The sequence below is a fragment of the Nannobrachium achirus genome, assembly GCF_963921795.1.
Source record: "Nannobrachium achirus genome assembly, chromosome: 18".
Taxonomy (NCBI): Eukaryota; Metazoa; Chordata; class Actinopteri; order Myctophiformes; family Myctophidae; genus Nannobrachium; species Nannobrachium achirus.
The window spans coordinates 20,753,487-20,775,840 of NC_137825.1; the positions used below are offsets into that span (position 1 = coordinate 20,753,487).

The following is a 22,354-nucleotide window of genomic DNA, read 5'->3' on the forward strand; positions in this document are numbered from 1 at the left end:
CTTTTTGTTGGAAATGTATGACTTTGACACCACTACACATTTCAAACTACTTTTCTAGAAAGAGAAAAAAATGTTATTTTGATTTATGTTCCCATGTTCATTGCGAAACACACAATTTCAACCGTTAATCGCAATCATTTGCACAACAGCAGCTAATCGTCGAGTATAAATAATGTCATGATCGTGACAGCCCTAGTCAGTGTAGAGTGAATATTTGCCTTCATCCCAGAGCAGCGTGCACATACAGTACTGTGACAGGCAGCGTCAGTCGTCGTTCATGCAACACATGTACAATACAGTCAAACACGCTGGCTTTGTATCAAGGGGTGTACAGTAGCAAGCTGAGTTTTGGCGTAAAATGAATCCATGTTACTCACAATAAATCACTATAGAGAAAGAGTTTAAGAAAACATATGTGTGTAGTTCCAAGCAGCAGGAAAGAAATACATGAAATGTTAGGGTTAAGCAGTTCTCAACACAAATGGCAACCATTTCTAGTGTACCCTTTCTCCACATCTGGTCAGGGACCCACCAGGGGGTGCAAATGGACCATTCTGGGTCTAGTTACAGACCTTGTAAGGGTCCATTTGGACCCCTGGGGGAGTATTTTGAAAAGAAAGACATATAGTTTTAAAGTGCATTCAGTAGGGTAGATCAGGTACATGCCGGATACATCCAAGTCTCTCTCTAATGCATGTTAGTGTACAACAGTTCAGTTTACATCCAAAAGCAGGAGAAATGTTAGAAAACGATCCTACTGTAGCATTATTACAAGCAATCAACAATAATACAGTTAGATGTGTTCACCAATGATGCAAACACAAATATGGTATAGCCTACATTTAAATGTTCCAAGTTGGGGGCACATTTTTACTATTGTTATTACTAAAACCCACACCACCTGTACCGTAGCGAACCCGTACACTCTCAGTGTACGCTATGCTCACATTGAAAAGATTATAGGTTTCAGGGCTGGATACATTTTCTCTATAATAGCGTAGAATTCCAATCAGGAAGGGACATTTACTTACATGTTAAAACATGCAATGACCCTGTTTGTGGTCATGTACAGCGAAATCCAATGACTTCGCTCTTGGTGCACAGGTTACGACAAGGTTTCATAAGGTGAATTATTAATGCAGGAACTAAGTGGTTTGGACAGGTGGTTAAGTAGGTCACGTAAAGACAATGTCACCCTGCTTGCTATGCTAATGCTTTCTTCAGTCGATGACTGTTCGGCATCCAAGTAAAAAGACATGATTATGTTTAACATCAATATGTTATAAAGACTAACAGCCCTTTCGGAAAGACATCATGTTTCTGGTAGTACAGTAAATCTGTAGCACTTACATTTCTTGCATCCACATTTCTTTATCCTTTTTGGGTCTGTAATGTCATCGTGGCAGGCCTTACAGTAAAATAATGCCCTTTGAAAATAAATGAGCAACATGTAAGCCAAATCTGTATTTGAATGTGCAGTAAAGTGATATTCTTATAGAGCAGGGGTCTTCAACAGGGGGTCCATAGCAGATCGACAAGCTCACAACGCCTCGCAGCAGCTATTTTTGGCAAAGAGGTTAAGTGTAGTGGGGGAAAAGAGCAGACTAATTACAGAGTGAAATGTCAAGTTTATTAAGTATTGACGGTTCAAGTGGTTAAATATCTGGAAACACACATTGACATGAATCCAAAATGCACTGTCACTGTTGTGCTGTCAAACGTTTAACTAAACTACCGTATATGGTAACTATGGTTTGTGGGGGGTCCCTGCTTCATCTCTCTCTCTCGACTAAGGGGTCCTTGGCCTGAAAACGTTGAAGACCCCTGCAATAGAGTGTTTGTTCAGTAAGAGGGGTTTTCTCGTCTCGCTAGCTCTTTAGTAAACTAAGTGTATTCTCAGGCCAGGATACCAATTTTGACAAAAAGGAACGAGCAGACAAAATTGGAACTGGAACACTATAAAATTGAATCTGATATTGAATATCTCTCCTCCTGATTTTAGGATTTCTTTTTCTCGAAGAGATGGAGAGACTGTTCAATTCTAGCCTATACATATTATATTACGGTAAAGGACAACTTTGTTTTTTTTACAAAAGGGGTTCATATTTTAGATTGTAATTAGAGAAAAGAAAAGATGAGTGTTAAAATGTTTTCATTTGTTTTAGCGATTTTAATTACTTTGATTTCAGTGCATTGGGGCATCCGTGCAAGTGCCTAAATGTGTCTTTTTAGACACAATAGGCTGGCAATTTCTTGATTACTATTTAACACTACTAGCTATACTACTATAAGTCACATCTGCCCATGAAAGATTGTGGCGCATCTTGGGAATGGGCTTATTATATCTAAAAATACATATTTAGCCACTTGCACGCAAGCCCCCAACCACTTAAATCAATGTCATTAAAATCACTAAAACAATAGAAGGAAGTAAATGAAATCGTTTTAACACTCATCTTGTCTTTTCTGCAATTACAAACTCAAATATGAACCCTTGTTGTAAAAAAACAAAGTTGTCCTTTAAGTATGATTAAAATAAATAAAATGATTGACTTCTCTGCTGACTGAAGCATTGTTGTCAATATCATATGAATATAATATTACAAACAGGACACAGCAGCACAGTTCATAAGGAACCATCACAACTTGTCAGCTAAACAATTTCAAATGATTACGTTTGTCTCCTTGTTGCCATTCAGGCAAGCGTTCTGGCTTTCAATAGGGTCTGGGATTTAATAGCGTGATGCTGAAATTCACAGTTTTCCCAACTCAAGTTGATTATTCCCTCCTTTTAGAATTTCAGAACATGTCAGGTTGTCTTGTGAATTATTCAAAAACATAAGAAGTAAATTAGATACTGTATTGTTGTATTTGTAATATAAATCACATACCTCTTCACTTCTTTGGCATCACTGGCAATGAAGAAGCCTAAAGTTCCTTCTTGCATTTTCACATGGTTCCCAGGGTTTATGAGGGTGCTGCAAGAACAAACATGCAGGTTATTACAATGTCCCTGCGACACACTAGCGCCATGTCCAGGGGGTGTACTAGTAGAACTTGTCTATTGGATGTACATTGTGTCTAGGGGGTTAGGGTTCAGGGGGTTCCAGGGGGTCCCCAGCTAAATGATAAAAGCATAAATATCAGTTCAACCACTTAACCCTACAGTATACTGCTCAGAAGCTCACAATGCAACATATCTCAACCCATTGTGAGCTTGTAGATCTGCTATTTTTGAAATGTTTTGATAAATCTTGAACATTTTGAATCATTTTGAATGAACCCCAAACACAAATATTATCTTATAGGGGTCCCTCGCGGCCATCAGCTTAACATTTGTTCCAATTGTGCTATTTTTATCACTTAAATTTCAATGGTTTATCATGTAATGTGTATGAGTATGTGGGTGGCATAGCTTAATGGTTAGGTCTATTATCAGGACATTTAGAGAGTGGACGTGTTGATGACGCTTCCGCTTCTCCCAAGGTGCTTGGGGAGAGAGAAATTAACTTTTGAGTTTGAGTTGGAAATATTCACCGATCGAACTTTCATGATCAATGGCTCATAAGTGAAACAAAAACTCAAACCTCTCTTTAGTAGCCTAATTATAGACAACGAGCTACTGCACATCTGCGATTCTCTGCTGTGTGCACTTTTTCCAGCATGGAGGACGACTTGTTTAGAATAGATGAAAATTACTGTAGCTTGTTATCTACATTAGGCCTACTGTGGTAGGAGAGACACTTCGTTTGTGTTTTGCATGGGTGCTACTGCACAGGTACTTTACACCTGGATGCCCCCAAGCTCACACTTACTGTAAGTAAAAACAATGTGTAAGTCTTACCTGCTTTCCCTTATGTCAGACTTGTATTCAATAGCTATCAGTAGTAGCTTTAGCTTCACATAGCAGAGTCTGTGAAGGAGCATATTATAGACCATACATTAGAGGTGTGCAAAAATGTGCAATACATTTTACCAAACATCTCAAATTAAGTGTTTTTTTTAATAAACCCTTTTAATAGTGCCATACCAATTTAAAGGTTATAGACATGTAGCGAACGCTGTGCAAATGATTTATTCTACAGATGCTATATGCATATTATGCTACACAAATTTAACCATTATACATTTCAAATAATCACGTGGTGATGGGGGAGAAAAATAATCTGATTACAGAATATTAAGCATATGAAACATTCCATCCATGTACAGCAGGGGTCTTTTTCATCTCTCTCTCAGCTAAGGGGACCTTGGGCTGAAAAACACTGAAGACCCCTGATGTAAAGGACATGGACGCAGGCAGAAACAGCACCCTGTGTGGGAACATGGTTACTCGTGGTCAAAGAGCTCTGATAGGCCGACGTACGTACGGTACTTCTCGGCTGTACTTACTCACAAATGACGGGGAAGGACAACCCCACAAAGGCACTAGAAAGGTACTCTGTGTACATTTCATTGGATACTCCCTCTAGGTAGTACTTCTGCCATGTGTCCTCCTCAATCTGGAAGGAATTGAAACACACACAAGCAGAAAATATCTATAAATGAATGACTATTGTACTCTTATTTTCTCTGTAGATAACTGTTTTATCTGTTCAATGTAATATGAGTAAAAAAAAAAAGATCTCAATTTATGTGCTTACTTGAGCTTATCCTTTTAGTTGACCGTGTACCAATGAACTGTACTGTCATAAAACTGTACCTTTTCCCATGCAAACTTCTAAAAAATTCTTCAATCAATCAAAAACTCAAGTACTTTAATAAAATGTTTAGGTATTTTTTACTTTAACGGTTTTCCAGTTTGCAGTACTTTTACTTCACTAGATCTCAGAGGGAAATATTGTCATTTTTCTGCAATACAATTATTTGAAAGTTTTAGTCACTAGTTACTTTGTAGATTTTGATTATTATTACAAAACATACATTAACCACTTCAGCCTTCAACTGTGTATACATTTCGGCCATTAGAAGATATCTACAAGCTCACAAAGCATCACGGCTATTTAAAAAATCACACTCGTGTGAACTGAGCGGTGGAGGCTGCGCGCGTGTGTGTGTGTGTGCGTGTGCGTGCGTGCGTGCGTGTGTGTGAATGTGAGTCTGAACAACAGCGCCCTTCCCATAACATGTGTGGTTAAAAAAGGTACTGCAGGCTACATACAGACACGGACGCATACATACATACATACATACATACATACACACACGGCCACGTATAGGAGCGTTGTCACGACCGCTCAAAAAAAGGATTTGTATAAAATGTATACATTTGAAAACTTGTGAAATGGGACATTCTGTATAATAATTTGGCCACGGACCCCCATCTCAAAATATTTAGTTCCACGGACGCCCCAGAAGCAAAATTTTAGTTACAAATGTTTGCTTAAAAAATACTTATATTCAAACTTTGCACACATTTTCACAGCTTTTCAAAAATAGCAGTTCTACAAGCTTGCGCACTTTGTGAGCTTGTATATCTGCTATTTTCAATAGTTAAAGCATACAATAATTAAGGCCCCTCCTCCACCTTGGGCCCTAGTAACTCAGTCCCACTTTTCCCCCCCTTGTGACGCCCCTGACCTTGATGAAGGAGCGCATGGAGAAGAGGTTGGCCAGCATGGTGGAGAGGCCCTGGGCCAGGCAACTCTGGGCGATGAAGCCCAGCTTCAGCTCAGCAAGGCAAATGGCATCGTCCCCCTCCTTCCACGTCCAGCTTGGAATGTTCAAAAGGTGGGCCTGAGAGAGAGAGAGAGAGAGAGATCCCAGGGAGAGTTTGTAAACATGGCTAATGACAAACAAGTCCATATGACAGAAAACAATGTGAAACAGGGCAGTGGCTTCATCACATTGAAACAACATGTGTAATGTATTCAGATCCACAAGGTCCGATGCCTCCATCTAGTGGCCTTACAAACATATAGCACCTCTGGCATCCAAGCTCACACCCACACTTTGTCATGACTCATGACCATAGATATAAAAAGCTAGATACCTAAACTAAGTTGCACATACCTTGTTGTGATACTGTAACATTTGGGTGATTATTCTGATCTTCGGATGGTAGTTCTTGATTGATATTACTCTAATGTGAGAAATGAAAATAAAATGGGAATACTTCATTAACTGTTCATACACATATATTATAAGTAGTTTATTTCTGTTGCAACGCAACATTTCTGTACATAGAAATACATACATGTACATTTAAACCAGTCAATTCTTTTACAAGTAAAGCATCATAAAATGTGTTAAATATAGCTTCAAGAATGTTTTAATTGAGTTCTTACAATATAAAGGAAACTGCACACCATCAACTTTTTGCGACCGAAGGTCGCATTATACCCTGAAAAACCTTGACGCTTGTCTGTATGACTGACTGTCTGTCTGTCTGTTCGTCCGGCTGTACAGGAAGTGATGTCAGTGTGATGTCAGTGAGTCACAGTCAGGAAGTGATGTCAATGTGATGTCAGTGAGTCACAGTCATGTGGTACAGAATGACTCATATATGGGCATAAAAAGGATGTCACGTGACATCACTTCCTGTACTGACAGTCAGACAAGCTACGAGATTTCTCATGGTATAAAAGTCCATATATGGTCATTCCCAGAAAAAGAAAAAATCTTTTATGTCCATACATGGAGATTTCTGAAATTCCAGGTCGAAAATGAGAATGTTATGGTACCATATATGGCCCATATATGGAGATCCACAGGCATCAAACCAAGGCCCTAACTCACCAAGGCCCTGCTTTGCATTATTAATTAATGTAGTTTTTTTTTATGCCCATCTCCATGTATGGGCATAACATTTATTGTATGTATATGGAAACATATTATTATTAATAAAGGATAAAATAAAAAGTCCATATGGTCATTCCCAGAAAAAGAAAAAAACCTTTTATGCCCATACATGGAGATTTCTGATGTCATAAATCCCAGGCCGAAAATGAGAATGTACTGTAAGGGTACCCCCTTATGCCCATATATGGAGATCCACAGGCATCAAACCAAGGCCCTAACTCACCAAGGCCCTGGTTGGCATTACTTACGTACGTGTTATGCCCATATATGGAGATTCCTATATTGTCAATATTAAGGACATTATTAAGAATATTATGTTATCAATATTAAGGACATATATGGGCGGCGTGTTCCTCCCTCCGAGTCATCAGCGCCCACACCCTAGGTGGGGTTGGCGATAGGGCCTTTCTGTGTGGAGTTTGCATGTTCTCCCCGTATCTCCTAGGGTTGATACCCTCACAAAAACATGAACAAACTCCCCCCAGAATGACAACAACTAGAATCGTCAGAGAAAAGCTGTGGTTGGCCAGATGGCCAAGAATTGGCGCGACCTCGCCCTTTAGGGCACCCTGAGGTGTCTTACTAGTAGTATAAAGGCAGCATCTATTTTGATTAAAAAAAAAAGTACAGTACAAACTTTGTGTGAACCTTCTGATATGTAAGGTGGGTGTAGAGTGACTAGCACAACTGTTATTGAATAGAAAATGTTACAATGTATGGCTACAGTTTAAAACAAATCTGCTCAAGAGTACTGTAAATTGCAACTACAGTATTTCACTACATTTATTATTTGTAATGTTACATTTTATCATTCATTCATAGCATCATGTTATATGGTTTTCTCTTGCCGTTTTCTAAGCAAAATGTCAGGGTACGTGGATTTAGAAATCAGGGAAAGTGGGTACTGAAGCCCCCAAAACGTTAGAGAACCATTGTTCTACCTCATGATATTGGACGCATCTTCAGCATCTGGGTCTGCGCAGTATTTATTGGCCAGGATCAGACAGGCGTCTGCGTTTTCAATCTGAAAACAGGAACAGATTGTGCTGTGAGAACAGAGGACACCGCGAGCGGAAACCTGACTTATTACTTACTTGGGTGCGGGCGGCGCGCACCGAAAACAGTCGATCTACAAGATCACACCGCGTCTCACACTGTGAAGCACCGTGAGCTTGTAGATTGGCTGTTTTTAGGTGCATGTGCCACCCGCGTGCAGCTAAGCATAACTCGGATTTAACAGCAGCACGGCACCGATTATATGGACAAAATTGAAACAATAGGACAGTGAGGGAGATTACAACCCCGCCATCTGTCACTTACCTTGACTCTGGCCAGATCATGTGGATTGAGGACAGACCCCTGGTAGAACTCCACCTGGGTGAAGTGACGCTTGAACAAGGCTTCCAGCTCAAGATTAGGGGAAATACTATGGAAATAGAGGAACATGCATCTTCCTTAAACGGGCAGTTCAACCAAAGTAAAACTATTATTCAGAAAACTATAATATAGCAGCAGTTACACAGTATAAAACATCATATCTATTCTATCCAGAATGTTTTGTTTGTCATTAGCCAAGGTTTGCCAAGGTCGCCATCACCCCAATACAATGGAACTGTTTGCCGTTTGGTGTGTGGCATTCAAAAGGCAAAAAAAAGAAAGGAAGAGAAACGCGGCCTGAAAAGGTTGAGAACCACTGCCATACACCACATCTCTTCGCCAACATAGCCGATCTACAAGCTCCCAAAATGCGACACGTAGCTTGTAGATCCGCTATTCCCAGCGAATGTTCCCCACAGAATAGGGATGCCAATCGTGCCAGGGTTCAAGTGCTTAAACATATTGTTGTTGGATCAAGTTGAATATACTCTTCAGAGGGTAAGCATAAACAAACAAACACATAAATAAAAATAGTATTTACTTACTTATGAAGAAAAACAATTTCTACATTGACATCATCCCTGTCCTTGTGAAGGAAGTCTTTTAGAAAGTTGGACACACTCTCAAGTGTAATATGTCCACAGACCACGATGTGCCTGCAAAACCAGGGGCAGAATAATATTGACACCCAATAGTAGCTGGAATAAAGTTATGAAAATACAAAAGATATGCTGCCTTTTCAACTTCATCTTTGTTCTGCAATCTGAAAAGATGAGATGGCCTGGGTATAATGAAACATGAAACATCACCAGTGTTAACTGAAGACAATGTGGTTTTGAACCTTAATTTGTGAAACTAAATGTATGTAGAAATAAAGCAAATTGTTGGGTGGGTGAGAAAACCAGTCAGATAATATACAATAATGCTGTCCTATGTACTGTTGGGACTGAATGATGAGACACAGGGTTCGATTAGTAAAAATAAAAATGAGTGTGGGGGACATTTTCGTAACCATTTAAGCCATACATACTTCTAACATTAACCTTAAATATAGGACTTATTTTTGAAACTGTGCCTAATGCCAGGGTTAATGTGGTTAACATAGCTGCCATAACTATTCTTACCAAAAGTAAATACATGTGCTGTCTGGGAACCAGAAGGTTCCTGCCTAGTGCTACTGAACTTACTGTTGAAGTGTCCCTGAACAACACACTTAACCCCTAATTGCTCCCTGAGCACTGTGTTAATGGCACCCTCTGCTCCTAATAGTTAGGATGGGTACTGTAAATACTAGTATGGGGAAATAAATAAATTGCTCCTATGTGAGAATACCCAAAAGAGTGGGGACCATATTAGTAATTTAGTATTATGTATTTAAACCTCATTATATCCAAAACTGTACATTTTCAGGATTCAAATAAATGAAATAAAAACACCGAAAGTAGCAGATGGACAAGATTGACGCGCGGCACTTCGCACAGCGTTTCGAGCTTGCAGATCTGCTACTTTTGATGCTTTTGTGTGACACCGTAGTAATGTGGTTTGATCAAGTAGGGCGTTAATTTATTTTAATAAAACACACAAAGTTAGAATATGGAGATAAGTGCTTTCTGCGTGACAGCAAAGATATCCTCATTGGAAATAACAATGAATGATCAGAGGAGGGGGCATCTCAAAAGCAGAGGAATGGATGTTTGCCCTGATCTCCCCTAGCAAATCCACCACTGATGAGAGACAGCCAGGTCAGAGCAAGCTATGGATTTCTATCTATATCAGATTATAAAAGATACGAGTTTACAGATTATGAAAATGTCCACTGGAGTCTATGCTGCATCTATCAGAAGTTAGTTCCTCTACAGTACTGTACTCGCCCCCTCTATTGATGCACCTTCTCTTTATTGGTACTGTACTGCTCTTGTCTTTGTTTTTGTTTTTTTTCCCTCTTATCTATTTTTTCTTACGTCTCTGTAACTTTGTAAATAACTGTATACTGCTGTGCTACTACTGGACAACTGAATTTCCCCCTTGGGATAATAAAGGTATCTATCTATCTATCTATCTATCTATCTATAATGGCGAAGAAACACCATGCTGTACATGTATTCAGCAAATTATACTGCAATTTTGTGTAATATCCTTTTCTAGGGCAGCAGCTTATTTACAGTAGTCTTCATTATAGGCACCAGGTGTCATGACATACACAAAGAAACCCAAAACATCATCACAATTCTGGATGAAACCAGAGTTCAGTGGTGTGGAAGACTCCATCCCCATATGAATCATACTAAATGCCATGAATAGGTCTCCTCTCCAATTGTATCGTTATACCATTTCACTTTAAAGCTTTCGCAAAGATAACGAGAATTTAGCAGGGCCATAGTTTTATCTACACTGCAGTATAGCATGATTGTGTGAGCTTCTACATTGTAATAAAGCTGATTTAGTCTCTTTTCCATTATTTCAAGCTAGTTATTTCAGTCTAACATTTCCGACTGACTACATATTTCCTATTTATATTTTCAACATGAAATAACAGCATGTACAATGATTTTTACATTACACAATGTACACTCTTTTAGCTGAAATGTGTTATGATGGTTAAAAATACAGATTTTAGAATATTTAAAGACAAACAATATAGTAGTGATAATGACAGCACATCCAGGAAAAAGCCAGAAGCAATTACAGAAAAAACAGAGAGAAAAAACAAAAGGTATCACTATTGTTAATATAACCATACTGTATACATATAATATAGCAGTATACATTAAGTATCTGGTTACCTAGATAACAATCGTAATGGGATTGTTGCTCTTGAAAAACATGCAGAGCAAACTGTGACAGGTGAGAGTGTGTGAGCATTTATATTGACTAGCGTCCTAAATCTGTAATAATTGCTTGGGGTTTAGCCTTTGTGGTGATTGTGGTTACATTTTAATCATCATCATAGCAATGATCAGCATCTGTAATAGGGTGTCAGTGTATTGTAGTTGTCTCCATCATAACACACAAATAGTGTACAATAGGACAGTACAGTAGGCTACTCTAGTAATTTGGTCATATGAAGAATAACAACATGTATTTATTACTACTGTATTTATACCATCTGCAGCTACATTACCACCACAAAGGACGTCTTATATAAAGATAAGTGACAGTCAAAATTTCGGTTTCTAAGCATGAGGTTAAGAGACTGTTCCCAAACTGACTACACAACAGACCAAACGACTACAGGTACGAGCACAGAAAGCAAGCGTTAAGTTAATTCAGAAGGCTGAGCTATCCATGTGTCTGTGCCAGAATCTGATCTATCTTGAGAAACAACTGCATAACTTGAACGTCTGCGTAAATCATGCATTGGCAACAATGACAGATTTACATGAAGTTTCAAGTTATAGCAGTATGCTTATCTCAAGATTATAATGTAGGGTGTAGGTCGGACTGAAGACAAAGGGCAAGAATGTACAGCAGCAAGTCTGGGAGAACAGACTAGCAGTGTTTGTTCCAGTACGGAAAAACAAAACAAGAAAGCAATACAGAACCAGCAAGAAGCAAGCAGAGGCATGCGAAAATACAGAGCGGATGTGTTCTCATCAGGCCCAGTTCTTTATTGTGATTATTCTATTGATAATTTTTTTCTATTTTTATTTTCCATAATTATTAACAAATAAACGCAGAAAGTTTATAAAATATATTTTTAGAACTAAATCTGATTAACCACTTCGATTTTATACATGTACATTTTATAACTATTTGTACAACTGTTTCACACAAAAATAGTGAAAATAGATAATCTACAAGCTTGTAGATTTTGTAGAGTTTGTAAAGAGTTTGTAGATTATGGTCACATGAAGGGAATGCTAAGTAGCCTGCCCTGAAAACATGATTCACTTTTGGGGCGAAAAGATGTTTGTACTTCCAGGTGTATTGGTTTAATTTCATTATTGATTGACTCATTGTGGTATTTTGCTGCAGCTCTTTGGTGTCTTGATTCTTTGGTGTCTTGATTATATCAGTGCTTCCCAACCTGGTGGGCCATGAGGATATTGCCAAATAATTGGATTCCAATGAAAATATAGCATTCATGTTATAAAGTAATTGTATCTTTTTCTTGAAGAATGTGTTTGCATTGTGATAGCCTACTGATAAATAGGAACTTTATCTATACTATTGTCCGTTCCATTGATCCAAGCCGGAACACAAACGATTGTTTGATTGATTCGTCTTCCCACTGATCTGACCAATTAAAATGGTCCGATGGGTGGGCAATGAACACTTCTAGTGGGTCATGATCCAGAAAAGGTTGGGAGTGGGACCCATTCGATTATATTGTATATTCTTAATTACAATCTATATAAAGCGCAGTTTGTAAGGTTTCTGTTTCTTTTTCTGCAGCCATGCATCCTGTTAAAATATGACACGAGGGGATCGTCTGCATACAGATTAGTGATTGCCATGACACCTGCCTGTCTATACATTACAAGGGGATTTACCTACTGGGCATTTAATTTAAAAGTAGCATGCTAACATGATCATTAGTTTCTTCAATGTATGAGTGGGAATTAAATAATATAAAGTGTAGGATATTGTGGATTGTAAAGATGTAACGAATGATTTACAAACACAGAATACAAACACAACATGTATCGTAAGCATTCTACCAGACAATGCAATTTTTAACAGACCTGTGCAACATTTTCTCTATATTGTCAAATAAACTGTGATGGCACCCATCAGTCTCCAGTCAGCTGGTTTCTGTTGACTTTACTTCTTTACTGCGTACATTATTAGTACTGAGGCTTTTGTTTGTAAAATGTGTTTGTCGTCTCCAATATTATTAGATGCCATCACAGCTGATTCCACTGTACTATACTGAGAAAACCCTGCACATCATCTGTGAGCATGGCAAATTAATTACACTTGCAAGACTAACAGCAAACATTACGTTTACGACAAGCAGCCATGACAGCATAGCACATACGAAGCAATAGCATATAATGCATTTCTTACAATATGCAGGGCCCAGTTCTTCAGTCACGGTGTGACTTATTCACTTTAAATATTTGAGGTCTTTGACCAAGACAAACAGCAGGGATAGCCAATCTACAAGCTCACAACATGGCACGAAGCAACGCGTTGTAAGCTTTTAGATCAGCTATTTTCGCTATTTTTGAAAGATTTGGAAGATTTTCGACTTTAGAATTTTTTCTTGTTGTGAGCTTCATTTCTGAAAATGTTTGAACTTTTTGGACTATATTGACGTGGCCCAAAATAGGGACATCATTCTCAGATCACAGTTTCCATATTAATATTTCTGTGATAATTATTGCCTCTTAAATTGTCTCCTAAGTCACACAAAACCACACCATGGAATATGTCTCTTTCAATTGACTTACTTTCTGCCTCTGGTCGAGTTATAACTCCCTCCATATTTCTTCCGATTAAGGATGAGAGCGGCAATTTCTGGCACGTAGCGAGCAAACATGGCCTACATGCATGGAACAAGACAAAAAGGATGCAAAAAGAATGCATGCAGAGAAGGTTCTACTGCGGCGGAGGCAGCAGAACCTCCCAGAATACTTACTTTCTCCCACTAACCGCACTATAGGAACCACCATATTTCTTGCGGTTTCCTATTAACTCTATGATTTCAGGGACGTAGCTCGCAAACATGGCCTAAGGAGAAGATAGGAGACAGAAGAAGAGACTAAAAAAAGATAGGAAAGAAGAAAGAGCAGCTCCTCTTTTTTTTTGGCTTAAAAAGATATTCGTAATATCTTAAAAAAAGGCTAGGTCAAGGAGAAGTATTAACATCTATTTGTTAACAGAAAAAAAAAAAAGGATAAAGTAAAGAAAAGACGTGCAAAGTACTATTAGTCAGTTGTATGGCTGAAGAAATCTATGTGAATGTAGTTTGAAATTATGTCGAGGTCAAGCAATGAGAGAATAAAATTAGAATAAAATAATTAAATGAAAATAAAAAAGGCAGAAAAAAATTCAACAGATGACTATTGGCATGTCAATCTGTGATGGAAAAAGTCAAGAGATTAAGAAATTAAGAAACAGCCTTATGCACCATGTTCGTCCAACAAACACACATACACGGGTTGATTTGAGTAGCACAGCCAAAGAGCAGGAGGAGTCAGTTTACTAGGCTAAAAGAGCAGTGGGGGAATAACTGAGCTTGTAGCACTTTTCGAAAGATTTTGACACATTTCTGAGTACTATAACTTCGGTACTGTAAGCATATTTTGACGGCAATACTATATTTTGATTTTGATTACTTTTGTATTTTACTCAAGTAAAATTCTTCTACCTGAGTCCATTCACATCAATGATAAATATAGTAGCTTAAAGATGTGACGGTGTGTCGATGACGGTAGATTCTATTTTTTACCATTTTGTGAATTAAATTGTCTTGTATCGTGGGTGAACTCATCTCTGTGAAATTAGGTTTAAAGCCTCTCTAAGATAATACTCTGTGATCCTGTCCCAATCATAAGCTGAGGAGATAGTGGGGATAACATCACCCCGGCCTTCAATGACCCAGCGTCCCTAAAAATACTCATTTTTTCCACCATGGCGGTGTAAAGTTCTGCCCTATATACATTTCGGCAATTTGAAAATAGACGATCTACAAACTGCATAATGAGTACTTTCTACTTTTGGTACTTTAAGTACATTTTGATATCACTACTTGTGTACGTTTACTCAAGTAAATGTTGAATTCTGGACTTTTACTTGTAACAGTGTTTCTCCATTGCAGTACTGATACTTGCATATGGCTTGGCTGTGCCATAAATACAGTACAGTATGTACGTACAGTATGTGTGCATGTTACACAGTGAGACTGTGGAGAGACGCTACTTCAAGCTGGCTCTACAAATCATCACCCTTCCATGTGGTTTGTTGGAAAGAGGTTAGGACAACACCAAGGCGGAGCCACCTGAAACCACACAGTGCTTTTCACCATTAATAACAGATGGAAATCACTTTGAATACTGAACATCCTTCGGCAACACTTGAAGTGGGAATGAATGCAGAAATAGCTTAACAGGGACAAAGTACTACAGTACATGCTGCACAATACTGCACAAGATAACCGGAACAGTGGGCACCAGAGAACTCTGGGAACCAGCATTTATTTTTAAATATTTATTTTATATTTTATTTTATATTTACATTTATTTTTCAAATGGTGGGCCAAATACATATAGTACTTCTTTAAATGACATTTAAGGACTAATATTCTACTGCTACAAATTACAAATTGCTACAAAACCAGTGGATATCATATAGCCAGTCATTTTGGGCATAAACAAGAAGTACCATACAGGTTATAATCAAAGTATACATTTATTCTTGAAATTTTGGAGAAAAAAGAAATTGCCAATTAAACATTGAGGTGCCCACAATGTTTACTGTAGGTGCCCACTCGACCTGTATCCCTTCACAATACTCCTTCAACACTAAAGTTATACATACAGTACAGTACAGTACAGTCAGTGTGACTCGTAGACAAGCTGTCTACGAGTTAAAGGTTCTATGATGATTATCTCTACTCTGGGGCAAACATTCAGCGAAAATAGACAATCTACAACTCACAACTTATGATCTATTTTCGATGTAGAGATTTTAGTAAACCTCCTCCATTTCCCCCTCAACTTCAAACATCTTTGACCGGAAATAGACAGTCTCACAATGCAATACAATACGGGACTCCACGCCTTGGGTGTTTTTGTTACATTACATTTGCATATACTGTACGTGAAATTTGTCCTCTGCATTTTACCCATCCTATAACAACTAGGAGCAGTGAGCAGCCATTGGATTCTACAGCGCTCTGGAGCAATTAGGGGTTAAGAGTCTTGCTCAGGGACACACATCGACACATTGGCCGGGAATCGTACCTGGGGACAACCAGGGGCTCTGGCCCCCCAGGCAGGCTCACTAACCACTTAGCTATGGCCGCCCCCAAGCATTGTGACAACATTGTTATGAGCTTGTAGATCAGCCATTTTCACCGACTGTTCACCCAGACTAGGGACTGCAGTGTTCATACTGTATGGAGCATTTTCATGCAGAAATAAAATAAGAGTGTTTTCTTTTTTACCAAACCACCAAGGATGAAGAAGACCATGAAAAGACGGCCCAGGGTGGTTTTTGCATAAACGTCTCCGTAGCCGACAGTGGACATAGTAACCATGAGTAAGTAGACACATTCCCAATAGGAAAGTGACTGGGAATTCGCGAAGTTTTCCCATGGGTCCCCTGAGTTCTCCACCTGCAAAAGAGGTCAGCATTGATACGGCACACATGGACACAACACTGCAACTGTTAATCGAACTAATCCATTCAATCGATTAGGAAAAAGTATCGACAATTGATACGTTGAGGTGAAGAAAATAATCAATTTCCGATTTGGGACATGTCATAGGCGAAGATTTCGAAAAGAAAATAGCCGATCTACAAGCTCTCAATGCGATGTGAACATGTAGATCTGCTATTTTCATTATTTCCGCTGTAACACTTTTGTGCAGCTAAGTACCGTATGCAATAACACTTAAGTGCTTAATCGGTAATTTGATTAATTGAAAAAGTAGGCTAATCAATTATATAATCACTATGTACTGTAAATGATCCATAGTTGTGGCCATATACAGTACCACACATACTGTATAGCATAGTACCAGACAAGAGGAAAGGTCAAAATAAGTCTGTTCTTTATCTTTTTCATGGACATTTGATAGTAGGAGTTAGATAGCTTGCTATGTGGGCAGGAGGGTATTACATGAACGTGTCTTCTTGATGAAAACAGCTGATTTTCAACAGAAGAAAACATTCATTGGTACAACAAAGAAATTAATCTATGGCAAAACTACAACTTTTCCACTGGGGATTGAACTGTTGGCAGCATTAATATATACAGTTACCACCAGACCTAAAGATTCCTGCTGCTTTCATTTGAAAGAGTAACGTTTAATAAAAAAAAAAATGCAAAATCTGACCTTGAACCTCACTTAGGGCTGTGCAATATGTCCAAAAATGTGTTTTGCAAAAATCTGCCTGATGGTGGCGCTAGAAGAGGGCCATGTGAGAAATGTGTGTGTGCAAAGTTTGGCATCGACAGGGCCAACGGTGGCAGAGAGAAGAGTACGGCCAAAAGTGTGACATGACGTGACGGACAGACGGAGGGACAGACGGACGGATAGACAGCCGGTGGAGCTTTTCATAGTAACTTGGGACCTGACGGTCGCAATGATATTTGATTTTGTCCATATTGCCCAGCCCTAACCTCACTTAATTTGAATGACTTACCAAATGTATGAAGCCAGCTGCTGTAAGCCATGTGCTTATGAAGATTGAACATAAGTTCACCAGTTTTATCGAGTTGCTATCAGAAGAGAGAGCCAGGTGATAAAGATTGACATTCAAAAAAAATAAAAAATAAAAAGTTCAGTTTGTACACCCAACAGCAAACAAGAACCTTTGTTAAAATGTGAGTTTGCTACAGTCACTATAACACATCACTGCTGTCAAAATGTTTCACATTTTGTCCAAAAATGCGAATTATAATAAAAACTAATGGAAGAATATGATTATAAAATAGGGCTTAACTTGTTAATGTGTGTTGTATGGGTGTAAATGAAAAAAATATTGTGTGAACTCTGCTCCAGTTTTTTATTTATTGTTTTCATATAGCTACACCTGTTTTTGCATTAAATAATAAAAACAGGAATATTCATTTAGGTCAATATTATCATGGCCTCATTCCATTCATGATTTATGCCTTTGCCTTCATCTGAATGAATGTGAGGAGATTACTCCAAAACATTTTGTTGATCTATAAGCTTTCCTGCACAGCTGGACAAAATGCCTAAGCAGCAGAAGCATATACTGTAGATAATATATACAGTATAATCACAGCTTCACCTGAATATTTACATTTATCAACACTTTATACTTCTACTATGCTACATCTCTGAGTTTGATTGTTATTACAAAACGTACACCAAATTGACAATTAAGCCCTATTTTATACTTTATCTAGGCTATTTGAAAATAACAGATCCACAAGTTCACAATGCGTCACACAACATACTTTTACTTTGGTACTTTAAGTATATTTTCATACCAATACCCCAGAGCTCTATGCTATTATCTGCTCCTTTTCCCCCTCAACAAAAAATGTAGTAAAGATTGCTGCTCTATAAGCTCACAGTGTGTCACATTACGCCCCCTTTGTGAGCTTGTAGATCTGCTATGGTCACTGAATGTACACCCTAGAATAGGGTTAGGTTAGGTCTAGGGTTCATGTGGGTGAGACCTATAAAATAAACATGAATACCTAAACAGATATAATATCACAAAATACAGTATGCTTGTATAGTACTGTATAATGTAAAATATATTACTGGACATCACTGAAATGAACAAAAAGACCCAAACACTCAGGCTGTTAAATGTGAAAGCATGGTAGACACTGTAAAGAAAAAATACACTTACCTTGTTTTTAGTATATTCAAAAACTGTAAAATTTCTGAGAACTGTATCAACCGTAACGCCCTTAAAAACCTCAAGCCTGCGAGAAGAAAAAAACAAAAAACATCATGAAGAAATCATCCAAGCTGAACAAGTATTCAAACATCCTCAAACTAATTCACCTCTGCTCTGCACGATCACAACACGTTCATACCTTTGAAATGCTCATCCATCTTTATCATCTTCACTGGATTTGTATATACAGTATATTTTTTAATCTAACAATAGAGTAACACCTTGCATTAATTATTGAAATAAACAAAAAAATGTACATAGAAAACTAAAACAGCAGTATCTGAGAGCTCTACCTGGCTTCTATTCTTCTACTGACAACTCCTACTCTATGCTTTAATCTCAGGAGACCGACTGTGTTACAAAACTATAATATCTACAGTACCTGGTACATTTTTTCATTACTGTGTGGACTAAAGGAGAGGACATGACCGAAATGAAAACCTGGATTAGCCTTATTTATGCTCCGAAGAACAACAGCGTATAAATGAAGCTTTAGATTAGAGACAGGTGGAGGGACGGGAGACAGGTCCAGTTTAATGAGTACGCACACGACAACAACAGTGTTAGTTTTGACAGAATATTTTTTTATTTAGTTTTAGTCTTTTGAATAAGATTTAGTTTTGTTTTTGTCATATTTTTGTCATCTGAAATGTTTTAGTTTTAGTTTAGTTTTAGTCGTCTAAATCATATATATTTTGGCGGGCCTTGATGGCATTGTAATGCCTGATTTTACACTTGGTTGCATGCTACTGTATAGCCGATTTACGACTGTGACGCGTTGTGAGCTTGTAGATCTGCTATTTTCAGAGCACAACCAAACATAAAATGACATGTCTTTTAGTTCTACTGGATCTCTTCTCCACTAGTCCCTCCCTAACTTTTTTTTTTTAAATGAAATAGTCTTAGTTGTAGCTTAGTTTTCATTTAGTTTACATCAGTGAAGAAAAGTAGTCGACGAACATTTTTCGTCATAGTTTTACTCGAAATGAACACTGGACAACAAATCCAAAATGTTAGGGTATTTAGACCAACAACAAAAAAAGTTTTATTAAAATCTCACGACAAGAGGTCCTGCGTCCTGGACACAGAAAACACCAGTAAAATCATCAACAACTGACCTCAACCTGAACCTTTAGTTGAACCTCTGAGAGATAATACCAATCCATGTCCAAACCACATTAAGCACTTTACATCGTTAGGTTAGACAACTTTATAGAGAAACATAATTTGTTATCAGAAAGCCAATACGGATTTAGAGCCAACAGGTCTACAGCCATGGCATTAATGGAGCTAACAGAGGAAATTACTACCTGTATAGATAATGGAAAGTATACTGTGGGAATATTCATAGATTTAAAAAAGGCGTTTGATACAATTAATCATGATATATTGTTTAGAAAAATGGAAAGGTATGGGATCAGAGGAGTGGGACTTAAGTGGTTAAAAAGTTATATCAGCAACAGGCAACAATTTGTTCAGTTAGGTAATCACAAATCAACTGTATTAGACATCATATGTGGAGTCCCGCAGGGGTCAGTACTTGGGCCAAAACTGTTTATTCTCTATATAAATGATATATTTAAAGTATCAAGATTATTTAAATACGTCATATTTGCAGATGATACAAACATCCTTTGTTCTGGAGATAACTTACAGCAGCTCTTGGAAATGGTTAAAATAGAAATAAATAAATTAAAAACATGGTTTGACGTTAATAGATTATCTTTAAATTGAATAAAACTAAGTTTATGATTTTTGGTTATCGGAGAATAGACATAAGTGTGCAATTAGTAGTGGACCATGTAAGTATTGAGAGGGTATATGAAATTAAGTTTCTTGGGGTAATACTGGACTGCAAACTTTCTTGGAAGCCGCAAGTAAAATATGTAAGAACTAAATTATCAAGGAGCATTGCTGTGTTGGGGAAAGCAAAACATATACTGGAACAAAGGGTGTTGTATATTTTGTATTGCTCACTTGTATTACCTTATTTGACTTACTGTGCAGAGGTCTGGGGAAATGCCTATAAAACAACTTTACAACCATTATGTATACTCCAAAAAAGAGCATTGAGAATAGTACACCATGTTGGGTATAGGGAACACACAAATATACTATTCATGAATTCCAAGTGTCTTAAGTTTAAGGATCTGGTCAAGTTCAAAACAGCTCAAATAATGTATAAAGGCAAGAATCATCTACTCCCAAGTAGCATTCAAAAGTTATTTAAGGAGAGAGAATGTGTGTATAATTTAAGGAGCAAAAATAGTTTCGAGAAACCTTATGTGCGCACAAATTTGAAGAGTATGGGTATTTCATTTAATGGAGTGACTCTATGGGACAGTTTGGATGCTGAAATCAAGAAAAGTAGAACCATTTTGCAATTTAAGATAAAATATAAAAATATGATGTTAGGGAGATACAGACAAGAGGAAGAAGGTGGGTGGGGTGTTAGGGTTGAGGGTACATGGTAATGGCGTATACCGTAGGTAACAGTATGGTTCAGCACTGTTCAGTTTTTATTATAAAACAATAGGAGGTTGTAGATAGAAAACAGATTGAATTTGATTTAAGAAATGTAAAATAGGGGTAGGACCTGATAAGCTTAGGCTTCTTTCCTACTCCTTTTCGAACAGTTATGTTATTAAAATTATTATTATTATTATGCAATATTATTGTGCGTTATTTTGTGTTTTACTTTTGTTGTTTTTTGTTTTAATTGTTTTTTTAAGCATTATTATTATTATTATTATTGTGTACTAATTTGTATTCTATTTTTTGACTTTTTTAAATGGTCGAAATGTTCGAAATAAATAAACATTCATTCATTCATTCATTCAAGCACACAATCTCTTCCCTGAAAATAACCGATTTACAAGCTCACAAATGTATTGTACTGTCTTGTGACTCGTTGTGAGCTTGTCGATCAGCCATTTTCCAGAGTATGTTATGGCTCAAGTGGTCAAACACCAGACAAATGTAATTTGAAATGCACTCATCGGTGAAGTGACGACAAAAGATTGATTTTGTCTGTAGCTTGACATGCAACATTCCACTTAAATCCATTTCCTTACTCTGTCCAAAATGCCCTGATAATTAGCAATTTACCTACGACACAGGACACCCCACCTAACTGTGAAGTATGAAACTAAAGAACCCATCCATAGTCCATTCAATCTGCCACACCATGTAAGTAAACACACACATAAACTCATGTGTAAAAGGAAACACTCAGCCAGCATGTAAAATCCATGCAGAGTCTGACATACTACATGTATGGAATACCACAGAAATGTCTGGCTATCAAAAGTCAAGACGACGATGTCAAACTAAGGCCAGAGGAAATCACAATAAGGGAAATATAATGGCACTAAAGCAAACGTTGTGCTATCTTCAAGTGGACAAAAACGTTATGGTAGGCCTGCTTTACTGTACACGTAGTTGTGCGACACCCGCACGCAACCAAGTATAACTCTGGCTTTGGGATGTGAAAGACATCCCACAGCCTCCAGGTCTTACCCCAGTAGGAGATTAGCTGGAAGCACGAGCCAACTGTATGACACATGTTGTCTGGCTCTTCTTTCTCAGTGCCTTGTCCATGGCCAATCCTGACCCTGTA

General features: G+C 37.8%; 1 protein-coding gene across 1 annotated transcript in view; it reads right to left on the reverse strand.

The window, feature by feature from the left end:
• The window catches only part of LOC308302668 (calcium-activated potassium channel subunit alpha-1a-like), a gene marked incomplete at both ends in the record, with an annotated part of 159,590 nt that overhangs the window by 37,506 nt on the left and 99,730 nt on the right, over window positions 1-22,354 (reverse strand). Inside the window, 13 exons of the mRNA XM_080746953.1 lie at window positions 1,351-1,427; window positions 2,892-2,978; window positions 3,845-3,913; window positions 4,393-4,502; window positions 5,581-5,736; window positions 6,013-6,082; window positions 7,743-7,825; window positions 8,122-8,227; window positions 8,724-8,834; window positions 13,763-13,854; window positions 16,292-16,462; window positions 17,497-17,572; window positions 18,685-18,760. Of these exons, the coding sequence (XP_080603079.1) occupies window positions 1,351-1,427; window positions 2,892-2,978; window positions 3,845-3,913; window positions 4,393-4,502; window positions 5,581-5,736; window positions 6,013-6,082; window positions 7,743-7,825; window positions 8,122-8,227; window positions 8,724-8,834; window positions 13,763-13,854; window positions 16,292-16,462; window positions 17,497-17,572; window positions 18,685-18,760 (1,284 nt within the window). The remainder of the gene's footprint in view (window positions 1-1,350; window positions 1,428-2,891; window positions 2,979-3,844; window positions 3,914-4,392; window positions 4,503-5,580; window positions 5,737-6,012; window positions 6,083-7,742; window positions 7,826-8,121; window positions 8,228-8,723; window positions 8,835-13,762; window positions 13,855-16,291; window positions 16,463-17,496; window positions 17,573-18,684; window positions 18,761-22,354) is intronic.